The sequence below is a fragment of the Peromyscus maniculatus genome, chromosome 1 (genome assembly GCF_049852395.1).
Source record: "Peromyscus maniculatus bairdii isolate BWxNUB_F1_BW_parent chromosome 1, HU_Pman_BW_mat_3.1, whole genome shotgun sequence".
NCBI classification, from domain to species: domain Eukaryota; kingdom Metazoa; phylum Chordata; class Mammalia; order Rodentia; family Cricetidae; genus Peromyscus; species Peromyscus maniculatus.
The window spans coordinates 91,108,841-91,124,874 of NC_134852.1; the positions used below are offsets into that span (position 1 = coordinate 91,108,841).

Consider the following 16,034-nt stretch of genomic DNA (forward strand, 5'->3'; position numbering starts at 1 on the left):
GGCCAGCCTGGTTATCAACCCGAGCCTGGCTAGGACGTGAACCCGGGACTGGGCCCCTCGCTCTGGTTCCATCGCGGATCCAGGGCGGCAACTCCTGCCAGCAGCTGCGCCGGTTTGAGGGACCAGGAGGGAGCTTGCGTGGCTTCTTGGGCCAGCAAAAACTGGGCTTTTATTTTTCAGTATTACGATACTGCGGTGAATTAGGCAAAAGTCTCCTCGTGCAGATGGTCAGTCTCTCCTTTAGATGGTAAAAGTTGAAATCACAAGGGATCTTTTATGCAATCCCATTTAAAAGGTATGGTTGGTTGCCGGGTGGTGGCGCACGCCTTTAATCCCAGCACTTGGGAGGCAGAGGCAGGCGGATCTCTATGAGTTCGAGGCCAGCCTGGTCTCCAAAGTGAGTACCAGGAAAGGTGCAAAGCTACACAGAGAAACCCTGTCTCGAAAAAACCAAAAAAAAACAAACAAACAAAAAAAAAAGGTATGTTGTTTTTTGAAGCAGGGTCTCACTGTGTAGCCCTGGCTGGCCTCGAACTCAGAGATTCACGTGCCTCTGCCTCCTAAATGCTGGGATTAAAGGTTTGCACCATTACATACATCCTGCTGTGTATGGTGTGTTGTATGTTGGGGGGGGGCTGGGGGGACGTTGTCAATAAAAATTCAAATGGCAATTGCCCTGAAGAGTGGCAAAATGATTCAGATGTTGGGCAGGAATACCAAAGACAATTCTAAACAGAGTGACAAGAAGGAACTGGCTTTACCAACCAATCAAACTAACTAGGATGGTTTGAAGTACGTTAATTTCTATATTTATGGAGGAGAAGACATGAGAACCTGTCATGGTGTGTGGGTGGAAGTCCGAGGACAACTTTGGGAGTCAGTTCTCTCCTACTGTGTGAGTCCCATGGATCTAATGTAGGTCATCTGTGGGTCTTCAGGCTTGACGGTGCTTTTACCTGCTGAGTGAGCCACATCACGGGCCTAAATCATAGTTAAAGAATTAAAGGGAGACATGTTGAACTATAACACAACAATCTGTAGTAAAATAATTTAAGGATTTGATTTTAAGCATGTGTATGCATGTGTGTGTCAGTGTGAGCACATGGGTTCAGGTGCCCTCAGAGACCAGAAGAGGGCGCCTTGGAGCTGGAGTTACAGGCAGCTGTGAGCCACCTGATGTGAGTGCTGGGAGCAACTCCAGTCCTTTGGAAGAGAAGTAGTCTTAACGATCTTTCCAGCCCTTGGCATAAAATAATTTTAATATGTGATGTAGGGGGTGTCACAGTTTGGCTGTGGGGCAACTCCAGCCCAAAAATCCTCTCTACCCTCTACATATTTGCTGCAGCACATGCGCACCCATGCTCAGACAAGCACAATAATAACCAAAAAAAGTATGATGATGATAAAGCTAGGGATGTAACACAGGTGCTAGAGAGCTTACAGCAAACCCAGAGTTCCGTCTCCAGCACTATATAAACGCTGGTGTGATGGTACATGCCCGTTATACTTGGGATGATGGTACCTGCCCGAAACACTTGGGAGATAGAGACAGGAGGGAGAGGCAGAAGTTGAAAGTCATCAGCCTTCAAAGGAAGTAACAAAAGACAGCGATGCTGGGGCCCCAGTGAGATGTCTCAGCAGGTAAAGGTCTTGTGCCAATCCTGATAACCTGACTTGGATTCCCAGACCCCACATGATGGGAGAACAAACTTCAGGAAGCTGCCCTCTGACCTCCATTTGCATGCACACATAAGCATACACACACACACACACACACACACACACACACACACACACACACACACACACACACGAAGATAAAAGCAACCAAAAAATTTTTTTTTAAAGAAGTAGATTCAGACCAGGTGGTGGTTCATTCCTTTAATCCCAGCACTCAGGAGGCAGAGGCAGGTGGATCTCTGTGAGTTTAAGGCCAGCCTGGACTACAGCGTGAGATCCAGGACAGCTAGGGATACACAGAGAAACCCTGTTTCAAAAAACAAACAAACAGAAGAAGTAGGTCACAGGAAATGGAAAAACATTTAATTTCACTCTAAATAGAAGAAAAGGCAAATTAAAATATATTTAAGAATTTTCACCTTATCAAATATTTGTTCAAAATCTCTATCCCCAGTTCTGGGAAAAGTAGCATGAAATCAGTTCTCTCCCACATTGGTACTGAGGTTACAGTCTAGAATAACCCTTTTGGGAAGCAACTTGGCAATATAGCAAGAATTTTACAGAAGATGCCTAGATTCTCAGTGACCTGACTCTGGACACCTATTCCTAAATAATCCAAACTACAACGAGGAGCCAGCTGTAGAGATGAGTACCTTTAATCTCAGCACTGTGGAAGCGGAAGCAGGCAGATCTCACTGAATCTGTGATCAGTCTAAATAGTCTCAAAAACTATGACTGTGCATTGACGGTGATTACATAGTAATAATGGGAAAAGTAAAGTCCAAGTTTACATGTGGACATATTAAAGAACCAAGATAATAACAATTATTAATAGGACAGGGTGAAATTGTGGGTCTTCCCTACCTATTCAGGGTACCTGGATGAGCCCCCAGGTCCCCACCCAGCTCTGAACCAAGTACCTTTCTATCCTGGGAAGAGGGTTTTCACTCAGTTTTTCTAACCCCTAAGCCTGAAATCTATGTTGTTGTTGTTGTTGTTATGTGGAGGGGTAGGTGCCTTTGTGCTGCAGCGTGAATGGGTGTGGAAATCAGCAAACAACTGCTGGAATTGTTTCTCTCCTCCACCATGTAAGTTCTGGGACTCAAACTCAGCTCCAGGCTTGGTGACCATCACTTCTACCCACTGAGCCATCTTGCTGGCCCTTATTTGTTGTTCCTTTGCTTGTATGGTCTTTGGTTTTGACTCTTTATGAAGCAGGGTCCCAATCTGTAGCCCAGGCTAGCCTCAAACTGTTGGGAACCCTCCCAACACTGCCTCCCAAGCACTGGGATTATAGGCAAGAGCCACCAAGCCTGTCTTTGAAAGCCTGTTCTTTTTTTTTTTTTTTTTTGGTTTTTCGAGACAGGGTTTCTCTGTGTAGCTTTGCGCCTTTCCTGGAGCTCACTTGGTAGCCCAGGCTGGCCTCGAACTCACAGAGATCCGCCTGTCTCTGCCTCCCGAGTGCTGGGATTAAAGGCGTGCGCCACCACCGCCCGGCCTGAAAGCCTGTTCTTATCTACAGAACATTTGGTTTCCCTTCCCCAGGAGTCTGATTTTAGCCTAGCCTCGGGCTGGGCTTCTGCTAAACAACCTTGTGTACCCCAACACTTCCACTCACCAGAGGCTGAGCATCTTTCTTGACTCCTTCCTTTCTCCTGGGGCCTCTTGATTCTGCTCCCTAAATACCTCCGGACATGAGCCCCTTTCTCACTCTATCTGCTGCAGAGCCAACCACTCCGGCCCCTCACCTGACTGTTGCAGCAGACTCCAGCAGAAGCTCACTGCCCCCATTTTCTTCTCGGCCAACTGAGCTTCAAAATAGATGAATCAGACCTCACCCCTCCACAGGATCACTAGCTTTCAGGGCATTAGGGATAAAGTCCTCAAAGCTTTAGTGAGCATGAAATCGCCATGCCCAGTGTCTAGCCTGATCTCAAACACACCTCCCAGGCTATGCTGCCTTCTGACCTCCAGCCACAATGACCTTTCCTTCCTTAAAATCCAAGAGCTAGAGCCCTCTGCCTCAGGACATTAACAGGCTGGCCTGCTCTAGAGGTTGCCACAAAGCTTTGGGCAGTAAGATGTCCCAATGTCCCTAGATACCCTATGAGTAACCACCCCCTTAACGACCTGTCTGTAAACCACCCCAGATACAGGACACCAGTGACATGATTCTACATCCTCTTGCCCTCATTATCTAAAAACTTTCTGTGGCCAAGGAAGCAGGGATAATGGAAGAGACAAGAGCTTTGCCTCTGGAAGCTCTGGACTCAAATCCCAGATGCTCCGTTGAAGAACTGGGAGACTTGTCTGACCTCTCCAAACCCCTCTTCCTTCTCTGTAGTCTGCATGCGGAAGCAGGAGTCCAGGAGTCAAAAATGTGGAACTTGATCTCAGCATTCAGAAGGCAGAGGCAGGCAGGTCTCTGTGAGTTCAAGGCCAGCCTGGTTGTCTACAGGGTGAGTCTGAGGTCGGCTAGGATTACATAGTGAAACCTTGTCAGAAAAAAAAAAAAAAAACCAAACCAGTGTGTAGGGGAATGTGGACTTTAGGACTGGGGATGTAGCTCAGTTGGTAGAGTGCTCACCCAGTATGCACAAAGCCCTGAGTGTGAGCTCCAGCATACAGGCATGGGGATATGTGCTTATAATCCCAGCACCGGGGAGGTAAAGGCAGGATGATCAGAAGGTCAAGGGCATTCTTAGCTACATAGCAGGTTCAAGGCCAGCCTGAAATGTTTGAGATCCTTCCAGGCCCCTCCCCCCCCCCAAAAAAAAAAGAAAGAAATGTAGGCTTTGAAACTGACTGCCTGGGTTTAAATTCCTTTCTCTGGCAATATTCATCGAGTCTCAAAGCTTCAGTCTATGTACAAAAAAAAATGGGGACATTAATCATACGTACATCATAGGAGTGTTGTGACAGAATACTCCAAGTATTTAACATCAGGAAGAACTCAGTATTGTCAGTGCTGGTCATGATCATAGAAAACTTCTGGCATTTTATTTGACACATTAAGGAGACTCAGTAATTCCCATCTTCCTCCACCTCTTCTTCCCAGGATCAAGCAGGATACATACACCTGCCATGGCTATATAGAATTAAACTCAGGACATGTAGACTTCCACTCCAGATTCTGTCATAGATCTGAGCAGGGGCACACTACCCACTGAGGCAATGTGTTGTAGAATATTATTTTAAGGTGTGTTAATTTTGCTTATGTTGCATTTGTTTAACTCTGTGAAGCTGTGTTACTGTGCCTGTCTAAAACACCTGATGGTTTAATAAAGAACTAAACGGCCAATAGCAAGGCAGGGGAAATAGGTGGGGCTGGCAGGCAGAGAGGATAAATAGGAGAAATCTGGGAGAAAAAAAAAGTAGCCAGAGAAGGACTCTAGGGGCCAGCTACCGAGCTACATAGCAAACCACGGAGTAAGAGTAAGATGTACAGAAGTAAGAGAACAGGAAAAGCCCAGAGGCAAAAGGTAGATGGGATAAGTTAAGGAAAGCTGGTAACAAACTAAGCCAAGCTAAGGCCAGACTTTTATATTAAGAATAAGTCTCCAGTCAGGCAGTGGTGGCGCACGCCTTTAATCCCAGCACTCGGGAGGCAGAGGCAGGCAGATCTTTGTGAGTTCAAGGCCAGCCTGGTCTACAGAGCGAGATCCAGGAAAGGAGCAAGGCTACACAAAGAAACCCTGTCTCAAATAACCAAAAAAAAAAAAAAAAAAAAAAAAAATAGGCCTCCATGTGTGATTTATTTGGGAGCTGGGTGGTGGGTCCCCCAAAGAGCAAAAGAGAAAAAACATTTTGGCACCCAATGTGGGGCACCAATTGTCCTTTTTTTTTTTTTTTAAAATTGTTGCTGCCTTTTAAGCCACTGCTGTCCGAATCAGCAACTACAACTCCACCGCTGCTACCAGCAGGGTTAGGCCTCAAGAGCCGCAGCCTGAGGGGATTCTGCTCCCTCAGGTACCGACTCTCTCAGAGCTACGAAGGGAACTTAACTAAACCTCTGTTCCTCTAAAGAACTCAAGATTCAAAGGTTATGTTGAAATTCTGCTCTTCAGAGAGGCTGACTAGCAAGTAGCTCACCTCCTCTCCTTGCTCACATCCTCCAAGAAGCTCCCGTGCTTCTCCTGGCCCCTCCTCAAAAACCCTTCTCCACCTGGCTCCTCCCTACCACTTCCTGTCAGCTAGTTGCTGACGCAGCCTCCTGACCGCAGGTGAATTTTATTTAATCAAACACATCTTTGCATCATTAAACAAATGTTCCAGAGCATAAACAAAAGTAACACACCTTAAGATAATTTTCTACAACAGCAATGTCCATGACCAGATTGAGGCTCTCTTGTAGGAGGGTGGCTCAGCTGGAAGACCATTAACACCTGACAAGAACCCAGTAGCGTGGAGGAATTCTTTCCTGACAATTCACTCATTTATAAAAAGTTCTCCAAGTAAAAAACAACAGATACAGTGGTTCTAAAAATGTGGTCCAGGGCTATAGGCTATGGCAGAGTACTTGCCTAGCAAGCATGAAGCCCTAGGTTTTTTTTTTTTTTTTTTTTTTTTTTTTTTTTTTTTTTGGTTTTTCGAGACAGGGTTTCTCTGTGTAGCTTTGCGCCTTTCCTGGAGCTCACTTGGTAGTCCAGGCTGGCCTCGAACTCACAGAGATCCGCCTGGCTCTGCCTCCCGAGTGCTGGGATTAAAGGCGTGCGCCACCACCGCCCGGCCAAAGCCCTAGGTTTAATTACCAGCACCTTTAAAAAAAATTAAAAAATAAAATTTTAAAAATTGGCCTAGTGGAATGAGTCAAGACCTGTGGGCCAGCCCGACACAGCTGGAAAGGCTGCTGGCCTTCCCAAGAACAGCACCTTCCAGAAGAGCAGCCAGGTGGGTCTGTGCTGGCTGGTTTTATGTCAACTCGACACAAGCTGGAGTCCTCTGAAAGGAAGGAACCTTCATTGAGAAAATGTCTTTAAAAAAATCTGGCTGTAATACTTTTTCTTTTTTTTTTTTTTTTTTTTTTTTTTTTTGGTTTTTTTGAGACAGGGTTTCTCTGTGTAGCTTTGCGCCTCTCCTGGAACTCACTTGGTAGCCCAGGCTGGCCTCGAACTCACAGAGATCCACCTGGCTCTGCCTCCCAAGTGCTGGAATTAAAGGCGTGCGCCACCACCGCCCGGCCTACTTTTTCTTAATTAGTGATCAAAGGGGGGGGGGAGGCGCAGCCCATGTGGATGGTGCCATCCCTGGGCTGGTGGTCCTGGGTTCTGTAAGAAAGCAGGCTGAGCAAGCCATAAGGAGAAAGCCAGTAAGCAGCACCCTCCACGACCTCTGCTCCTGCCTCCAGGTTCCTGCCCTGCTTGAGTTCCTGCCCACACTGCTTTTGATGATGAACGATTATAAGGAACTGTGAGGGAAATAAGCCCTTTCCTCCTCAAGTTGCTTTTGGTCGTGGTGTTTCATCAGAGCAGTAAGAACCCTAAGACAGGTGTAAGGCAGGAAACCCCATGGAGACACGGAGCAGAACAGAAATAAAGAAGTAGTATCTTGGGTGTGGGGTGGGGAACAGAAATAAAGAAGTAGTATCTTGGGTGTGGGGTGGGGAAGAACAGACCGAGGAAGAGAACAGAGATGCACAACAAGAAGGCTGGGCACAGGACAGAAAGGAAAGAAAGGAGAAAACAGTAAGAATGGGAGGAGCCTGCTCACTCCCCGCCCCAGAGCCCCTCTGTCTCAGACAGGGACATTCCTTAATTGTGCATCAGGACTGTGCCTTGGAAGGCTCATCTAGTACGTGTCTACCACCTAGGGAAAGGAATGCCGGGGAAAATGTCTAGGAAAGCTAGCCTTGCGTCCAAACAGAAACACACCCATACAAAAGCCACAGCCTGGAGACCCTCTGTGAGTCTTGAGGTCTTGGATTTGATCTCAGCAGAACATGTTAAATGGTATTCGGCTTGACAAGACTGCTCTCTCCAGGGTGGAGGTCGGATTTGGCCACTTCTCAATGACACCATCTCAGATGCTGGTAGATGAAGGAGGCACCTCAGTCATCCTGGACACAAAACAGTCAAGTCAAGGGATGTGAGTAGAGCATATTTCATAAAAGTCTCCTGGCAGTCTTCAGATGAGTCTAATCCTGTGGTATCCATGGGATCCTCAGCCACTGCCTGGGCCTCACATCATTAGAGCTGACTCTAGAGGCCACCATTTGTCAGCTTTACTGACCCAGAAGGGAACCCAGACCCTCCACATACCCTTCCTTGGCCAAAGCCATCCTTGTCTTTTCTGATTTTCTGTGATTTTTTTGCTCTAAATGATCTATTAGGGGGCTTTGGGTGTCAGTTCAGGTGAAATACACTCCAGATAAACAATTGCATATAAGCTGGGAATGAAGTAGGGCATTGTTGACCCTCAGCACCCGAAACAGAACAAGATTAGTATTCAGGCTTTGGAGTCCAGACTAAGGAGGAAAAACAATGGCTGCTCAAAGACCTCCCCCTGACTAATGTATCACTTCAAGAGAAACATTTTGAAACTTAATGACACTCCCTGGCTCTTTCTATAATCTTTCCTTCCCGTCCTTGATTTTATAAATCTCTGGGGCTTTGTGTTCAGTTCCTCCAGCAAGAAATGTCTCAGGCTGTCACCCTCCGATAAGTCCACGAGGGAATTTCCCTGATGCTAACACAGTCTCTGGAATTACACAGAATTTACCTTGCCTTCAATTCATTCTACTTCAACCGTATCCTGTATTACAAAACTCCCACCAAGAGACACCACAATACCAGGTCCACAGCCGACCCCTTGACCTACCCATTCCTCATCCTCTGCCCCATCTCCTTGCTCTCGGATCTCCGCGGTGTCCCTCTCTGAAAACTTCTGGGCCATGATGTTATCTGTCCAGGATGCCCCTGTCTTTCCATCACCGGCAAAATTACACTTGGTCACTGTCCCCAGCTCCAGTTTGGCTAAGGAATCTGAAAGAAGAAAAGTTGAATGGCCTTTCTTCTTGTAGTGGACCAGCCAGGGTAAGACAATCCATTCTGGTGGGGTCCTCTAAGTCTGGGTTGGCTCTGTACTCTGGTGTGGCTACTATGGCTCTTGATGAACTCCCAAATCACTGGAAAGCAAGGGCCAGCCATAGGAAGCAAGGGGTTGGATGGTATCCTGGGATATGATGTTGTCCAGGCTAATGGCCCCAGGGCACTTGGCCACAGACTTAGGAGTAAACCTCAAGATCACAGATCAGGTCCCTGTGGAAGACCAGACTTGGCCTTCTCCCAAAGCTCTAAGCAAGAGAGATGAGGAACCTCTGAAGGGGGACCAGGGGCTTCTGTATCAGTGGTTCTCAACCTGTGGGTCTCAATCCCTTTGGGGGTCACATATCAGATATCCTCCATATCAGATATTTACATACATAACAGCAAAATGACAGTTATGAAGCAGCAATGAAATAATGTTATGGTTAGGGGGTCACCACAGCATGAGGAACCGTATTAAAGGCTCATGGTATTAGGAAGGCTGAGAACCACTACCCTATAGGCGACAGGAACAAGCAAAGGGAATCACACCGCTCACCTATAAAGGGGCCGTCACCCCGAGTTTTTAACCGCACACCAGTCCCCAGCTCAAGTTCCATGACCTCCATCTCTGACTCAGGCATCCAGAATGCCACTGTCTGGTCTGGGGTGAGGCTCTCCGTCAGCTCCAGCAGCTCTGGCTTGTTTACCAGGTCCTTCAGCACCTCCACCGTGAGCCTGTCGGTATCTCCCTTGGCTTCTGTCTCTGGAGAGCAGACAGTGCAGGAGGGTTAGTGTGCCTGGAGAGAACGTCCCCCGAGTGCCTTCAGGAGCTGCTGAGGACACCCCTCCTGCCGGGGCTCCTCAGAGAATCCCACCGCAGAGGCTTTATGACCTGGACTCCGGAGCCAGGCTACCTGGAGCAAATCTGGATTCTACTACAATTGGGGCGAGTGAGCTTTCTCTTCATCCCTGGAGAATAGGGATAAAAATGGCACCAATCTGATGACACCAACATGCAGTGCAGATGAAAAAAAAAGACTGGGCGGTGGTGGCGCACGCCTTTATTCCCAGCACTTGGGAGGCAGAAGCAGGTGGATCTCTGTGAGTTCGAGGCCAGCCTGAGCTACAGCATGAGTTCCAGGAAAGGCACAAAACTACACAGAGAAACCCTGTCTCGGAAAACGGGGAGAAAAAAAAAGGCAAGTGGAGCCTTTAGCACAGTCTGGCACAGAGTCAGCCCTCAGCAAGGGCCTTCCATTTTGTTATTCCCATCTCAGAGACAGAAAAACCAAGCCATAGAGGAGGCAGTATTCAAACACTCACAGTACAATTCCGCCTTCCAACCAAGACTCTGTGTCCAACCAGGGCTCCTTCGGGATGGAGAACCAGCAGGCAGCTTGTGGTTCCTACCCCCTCTACTGGCCTGCTCCAGGCTGACCCTGGTGGAACTCAGCAGCTCAGTGAGGAATCCAAGTCCTAAGCCTGCAGGTGGCGGGGCTCACAGTAGCTGTCAGGTGCGGAGGGCATGCGTGGTTACCACCCCCCACCCCGCCCCCGCCCCCAGCACAGGGTCCCCAGGGCTTATCCAATAGTTCCGCTGCTGCTGGCACTCCCCCCCCCCCCCCCCCGTAAGTCAAAAGGAACCCTTTCTCCTTTGAGGTGGCTTCTGCCAGGCATTTGGTCACAGCGAAGAAAGTAATTACATACTAAAAGTAACTAATACAAGTAGACTGAGAGTCATCAAGCAAACATCTGGATAGACGAGCAGAGACGGCTGGGACCTGGCCTGCTCTCCACACACAGTGATGGTTAGAGCCCATAGCCAAGTCTGTGGAAAATTCCGCCAGACTTCAGAAATGGCAGCAGCTGGGAATCCCAGCCTGGCTCCTGGGACTAAGATGGGACCCTGAGTGAGTAGGGACAGGAAGGAATCCATGGGTTGGGGGGGGATGCTCAAGCCAGAAACAGCATCAAAGCCTCCTGTGCTGAGAAGCTGCTTGGGTGGGGAGGGGACAAGGGTCTCGGGAGACAAGCAGGACACAGCCTAACAGCCTCCTGGGGGGGGGGGGGGAGGCCCAGGATACCTACTGTAAGATGACATGAGGAAGCCTGTGTTCACCTTCCTGGTGGCGCTGAAGTTGGGCTCGATTTCATTTCCCTTGGGGTCAAACTTGCGTCGGTGGATACAGCTGGGCCGGATATACAGCACATAGTAGCGCTCCTGGGTGAGGCAAAGAGGAGTGAGGGGGCTACCTCCTTCATTCCCCATCCCAGTTCCGGCACACACACACACACACACACACACACACACACACACACACACACACACATACACACACACACACACTCAGCCCAGGCTCTCCCTGTATCCTCTGCCCACCCCACCCTCTGCCTCAGAATCCCATCATCCTACACTAATGTGTAGACCGGGCAGAGGCCTGATTTAAATATTCATTCACTCCTCTACTTACTAGAGTGCCTGTCCACATAACGTGCCACACAAGCCACGGAGGGCAACAGGAGGCCTCCAGGGTTTCCACACAACCAACGACTAAAAGCTATAACCCAAGCGCCAGGGTCCCCAAATGCCACGAGGCAGGATGGATGTTGCCAACACGCCACAGAAAGGACATGAGGACCTAAGGGAGGGCAGCCACTCTGCTGCTCTCAGATACAGGCCTGGGGCAAGTCACCCCAAGCCTCCCATGCCTCAGTGTCCCCCAACACGTGGGAACAGCATGGTGTTTTCTTTCAGAGACATTACAGGACATCACACAATGGAGGAGGAGGCACCTTGCCAAGCAAGACATGCCCTGAAAAGTTATGGGCCAGGTCTTCTCACAAAAGCGGCACAGGAACAGTGCCCAGAGCGAGACAGAAGAAGCGGATAGCACTTTTGGGACCACCACAAAAGGGGAATTCTCCAAAGGCAGAGCAACCTGCAGGTGTGGGACAAGGTGTAGGAAGAGCACTAAAAACTCCCGAGACAGGCCGGAGAATGCCAATGCTTGTCTGGCATACACCAAGCCCTGGGTTTGAACTCCAGCGCTGCATAAACCTGGTATGGTGGCACATGCCTGTGATTCCATCACTGTGGAGGAAGAGGCAGGGAGATCAGAAGTTCAAGGTCAGCCTCTGCTATACAGTGAGTTCAAGACCAGCCTGGACTATTTTTTGGATAAGACCCTACCCCACCCCCACAAAAAAAAAAAAAAAAAAAAAAAAGCCTGAGCTGGTCAAGAGGCCATGTGCACATCTGAGCAACGCAGACTGGTGAGAGGCCCCTTGGCAGCCCAGGCTGGACAGCGGCTGAGGTGGGCTTCAGATGGGCCTTGAATTGCCATTGGAATCCTGAAAGGCTTGGGGGCAGCAACAATACCCCCAGAGATATCTTTCTGGTAATGAGTTAGGGGCTGCGTGGGGGCCCACCAGAAGGTAGGAGGAAATCAGGCACAAAGATCTAAGAGGAACCGCTAAGGGCCCTGTGGAGGTGGCCACAGAAAGAAGAAGAGGATGGTCTCATGGAGTGTATGTCATACAAAAGCGTAGACTGAAGCCCAGCTCGGTGGGTCCACACCGCTGAGCCCAGCGGAGGCAGGTGGATCTCTAAGTTCAAAGCTAGCCTGGTCTACAGATCAAATTCTCAGGGCTATAGAGTAGCACTGTCTCAAAAGGGGGGGCGGGCATAGGCTGAGTGTAGAACCAGGCCTCGGCCCGCTTTGAGAAAGCCTGATGCTGATGCTAAGCTGAGGCTTAGAGACCAAGGACCAAGGACACAGGGTGCTCAGCACACCCCGAGGGGCTCTCTGAAAGGAGGGCAGAACCAGAACTAGTGATCAGAAAGGAGACATGGGCTAGGACAGGATGACGCTGTGCGTGGTCATGGAGACCAGGGATGTGTGGGTCGTGAACATCACCTGAGGAGCCTGTGAAGCAAAGACCGGAAGCCATCCATACAAGAGCTGCGGGCCCACATGTCAGCGTGTTAGGAGACTGTGTTCAGGCTAGATTGGGTTTGGGGCCTGGTCGGTTCCTTCAGTTGAAGCAGGGGCTCTTCCTTCAGGAACCACGCAGTCCCACCTGTCTGCTACCTAATGGGCTCTAAAAGTCCCCTTTCCACTGGTCCTGTTGGGCTGTGGCAATCTGTTCCGTGAGCCCCTCGGGAAGTGGCCTGGATCCTGTGTCTTAGCCCAGCACAAGGAGATGTCATGTGGGTGAAGGAGGAGACCCTGTGAGTGCCACCCAGGACACAGCCTCACCTTCCTGCCATGGGCATCCAAGATGCTGTGCCGAGATACATCCACCAGCTCTCCCTCCAGCAAGACGCCATTTCCCCTGGGGGTGAGAAGGAAGGCAGGTTCTGTCAGTCCTTGGGAAAGCCACACTAGGGTTTAGTGGCCTGGGTGAGAATCTGCACTGAGACCAAAAAAAAAAAAAAAAAAAAAAAAAAAAATCTCACCCCAGACTCTATTCACCTGTCTCTGAGGGGGCCTGGTGTGAAGCAACCACTCTGTTTCCCCCAGCGGACCCTCCGTCCCTGCAAAGAACCTTCCCAGGCTGTGCTGAGGCCGAGAGATGCCTCCCCCCTCCACACATACACCAGGAATTACTGGGAGCAGACCCTCAAGATTCTTATCCACAAATGAGGAGAAAACAGCTGTCTCCCTGTGTCCTCTGATGCTGGCCTAAGAACATGAATGCAAAGGTGGTTATGAACTATATGGGTGCTGGGAAGTGAACTTGGGGCCCCTGAAGAGCAGCAAGCCCTCTTCACTGGTGAGACATTTCCCCTATTTTAAAGAACTTTCACGTTTCTGTTCCCATTCATTCCTACACGATCATCAACCCAGGGAAATGGTTACTATCACCATAAAGCTAGAAAATTAGAGACTCAGAAGTTTGGGGGATTAGCCCAAGATCACAGGGTACCACACAGAGAAGAACCAGAGCCACCCTTTACCACTTCCAGATGCCAGCTTTCACAAAAGCAGAACCTGGGGCCTGGGGGCTTTCTTTGGAACCATCACCATTGGGAAAGAGCAGGTCTAAAAAGATAACTGAAGAGGTTGGGCCAAGACTCCTTGTCTTATATATTTTCTCCTCTCAAATTCTTTCTAAAATACTTAACTGACCAAGACAGTATACACTGAAGGCATTTAACAAGATAACTTGACATATACACACATAGTGTAATGATTCACACAATCAGATTTATGTACACCCTAGATTCTCAGAACCTACTCCTGCTTTGAACTGGAACTGCTTCACTGAAAACCTTATGAGTTGGACTTAGATTCCACTCCCTAGATGACAAGTATTTGACTTTCTGGGACCGGCTTCTTTCACGTATCGGAATTCTTTGGTGTTTCTGGCTGTAAATGGAATTATCCACCCTGCTTATTACCCCAGACAGGGCCTGTACCGCCCTCTGTTGTTTCGTCCACACCACGCACTGGTCACCGGTGGTGCATCAAGGCAAATTACTAAAGTTCAGAGCCCTGGGGTGGGGGAAAGGACTGAGGTCGGTGGGAACGGAAGCACCGCCTCAAGGAGTTCCATTTGGGAGTCTGGTGTCCCTCCGGTGGATATTCCTGTAGGCGGGAATTTCAAGAATATCTGCCTCCCGGGTGGAGAGGTGGCTTTGACTGTGCCAGTTTTCTCTCTCACCTCCAACGCCCCCTCCTCCCCGGATCAACCTCTGAGCAGGACTCAAATTCTGAGTCCTAGAGCCTAGGCGCCAGGGATGCTGCCAGACCACCCCTAGCCAACAGCAGGGGCCAGGGCCCCAGGGACCCAACATACCCGGCAGTTCCCATGCCCAGTCCACCCCTGGCTAGCAGTGAGGGGAAGCACAGCCCATCCCTAGTCAGCAGCAGGAGAAAGTGCAACCCACCCTGGCCAGCAGCCGGGTGGACACAGCACTACCCACCCCTGGCCAGCAGCCGGGCGGACACAGCACTACCCACCCCTGGCCAGCAGCCGGGCGGACACAGCACAGCCTACCCCTGGTGGGCGGCGGGGTCCCAGGCCCCGCGCAGTCGCGCGCTCTGCACCGCCTTGTTGCGGAGGACGCTGTCATGGTAGATGCGGCTCATTTTCCCCACGCCGAGGCCCAGCAGCTCCAAGAAGCAGCGGGCGCGCGGGGCGGGGCACCTCGGGGACAGGAGCCGAGAGGTCGCTGCAGCACTGGCTTTCTCAGCCTGCAGATCCCGGAACCGTGGTGCCTGCCCGGGGCGTTCCCAGGCTGGACTTAAAGGGGCCGAGCCGCATTCCTGACCGCCAGACCGTGTGCAGAGGCGCCGGGTTTTCCGAATGACTACTGTCCTTCGTGTCCTTGTAGTCTAAGACAGAAAAATCGAGGGTTCGAGACCCATTTGTACTATACAGAGACCCTGTCTCAAAATCCATCCATATACAAAGCGACACTTGAGGCTCAGGAATTGTAGATCTTTCTTAGGATAGGTTCTAGGAGGATATTTTCCCAGGGAGAGGGAAGGGAGAGACGGGAACAGCCATGAGGAACCACAGAGTGGTCTGCACAGACGCTGCCCTTTCTGCCCTTCCCGTGGTCCCGCAGCGACCTATGGGAGTTCCAGGGATGCGTGAAGGAGTAGCGGTGGGTGTCAGAGCTGCTGCAAAGGAAACCTGAATCTCTGCCGTGAGAGCGCGGCAAGTTTCTCAACCTTTCTGAGCCGGCTGGAACTCGCCCTCTCCTAGTCTTTACCTCCCACGCCTCACAGATTCTGATCAATCGCTTCTCTAGTCCCACAGTGCCCTCTGCTCACGGGTGTCTCTGCCAGTCTTTGATTCGTCACTCGCACCCAGGAGTCTCCTCTGACCTGGAAATCATTGGGAAGTCGGCTTGTTTCATTGGCTCTTTTGTGCCAAACCCTGGCGCAGGTGGCCGCATTCTGGGATGCCAGGTGTGCCCCTGCCGGGGAACAATGGAGAAGTGGCCCGGCTGATACCCAAGAGTCCAGGGTGAGATGTCGGTGTTGGAAGAAGCTCTCTCTCCCGTACTATATGACCACACAATGATCTCAGCCAGTGTGTGTGTGTGTGTGTGTGTGTGTGTGTGTGTGTGTGTGTGTGTGTGTGTGTGTGATGTCAACAAACTTTATTAGTGGAAGTGATTTTTAAAAAGGAAAAATGTTTTACTTTTTCGAGATTATAATTACATTTCTCCCTTCCTTCCCTTCCCTTCAAACGCTCCTAAATACCCTTCCTTGCTCTTTCAAATTCATGACCTATTTTTAAATTAATTACTACTGTATGCATATAAGTGTATACACATATATATTCCTAAATATAACCCTCTCAGTCTGTATA

The 16,034-nt window shown here is 49.8% G+C and overlaps 1 protein-coding gene and 1 long non-coding RNA gene across 4 annotated transcripts; both read right to left on the minus strand.

The window, feature by feature from the left end:
• Nucleotides 1-1,866: 1,866 nt before the first annotated feature.
• Nucleotides 1,867-6,019, minus strand: LOC143267501 (uncharacterized). Its single transcript, XR_013042635.1, has 2 exons — nt 3,187-6,019; nt 1,867-3,007 (listed from the first exon to the last, which is right to left on the minus strand). It is a non-coding gene; the product is annotated as an uncharacterized LOC143267501 (long non-coding RNA).
• A 659-nt stretch (nt 6,020-6,678) lies between these two features.
• Arpin (actin related protein 2/3 complex inhibitor) lies at nt 6,679-15,523 on the minus strand. 3 transcript variants are annotated; one of them, XM_006970012.4, is made up of 6 exons: nt 14,709-15,523; nt 12,965-13,040; nt 10,794-10,926; nt 9,262-9,468; nt 8,497-8,660; nt 6,679-7,735 (listed from the first exon to the last, which is right to left on the minus strand). In XM_006970012.4, the coding sequence occupies exons 1-6, from the start codon at nt 14,798-14,800 to the stop codon at nt 7,727-7,729; spliced, it is 681 nt and encodes a 226-aa protein (XP_006970074.1). In that variant the 5' UTR covers nt 14,801-15,523; the 3' UTR covers nt 6,679-7,726. The 3 variants fall into 3 exon arrangements, with proteins under 3 accessions (XP_006970074.1, XP_015848781.1, XP_076401760.1); XM_015993295.3 differs by having other exon boundaries at nt 14,672-14,917; XM_076545645.1 differs by lacking the exon at nt 14,709-15,523 and adding an exon at nt 13,666-13,684.
• Nucleotides 15,524-16,034: the final 511 nt, after the last annotated feature.

What these genes read in the sequence shown, in the direction of transcription:
- Arpin (XM_015993295.3), bottom strand. Translation starts at nt 14,784, where the DNA reads ATGACAGCGTCCTCCGCAACAAGGCGGTGCAGAGCGCGCGACTGCGCG. An exon ending in TGGATGCCCATGGCAGGAAG is followed by an intron (nt 10,927 to 12,964) that starts GTGAGGCTGTGT and finishes TGCCTCACCCAG; the next exon opens with GAGCGCTACTATGTGCTGTA. An exon ending in GGGTGACGGCCCCTTTATAG is followed by an intron (nt 8,661 to 9,261) that starts GTGAGCGGTGTG and finishes TTCTTCTTTCAG; the next exon opens with ATTCCTTAGCCAAACTGGAG.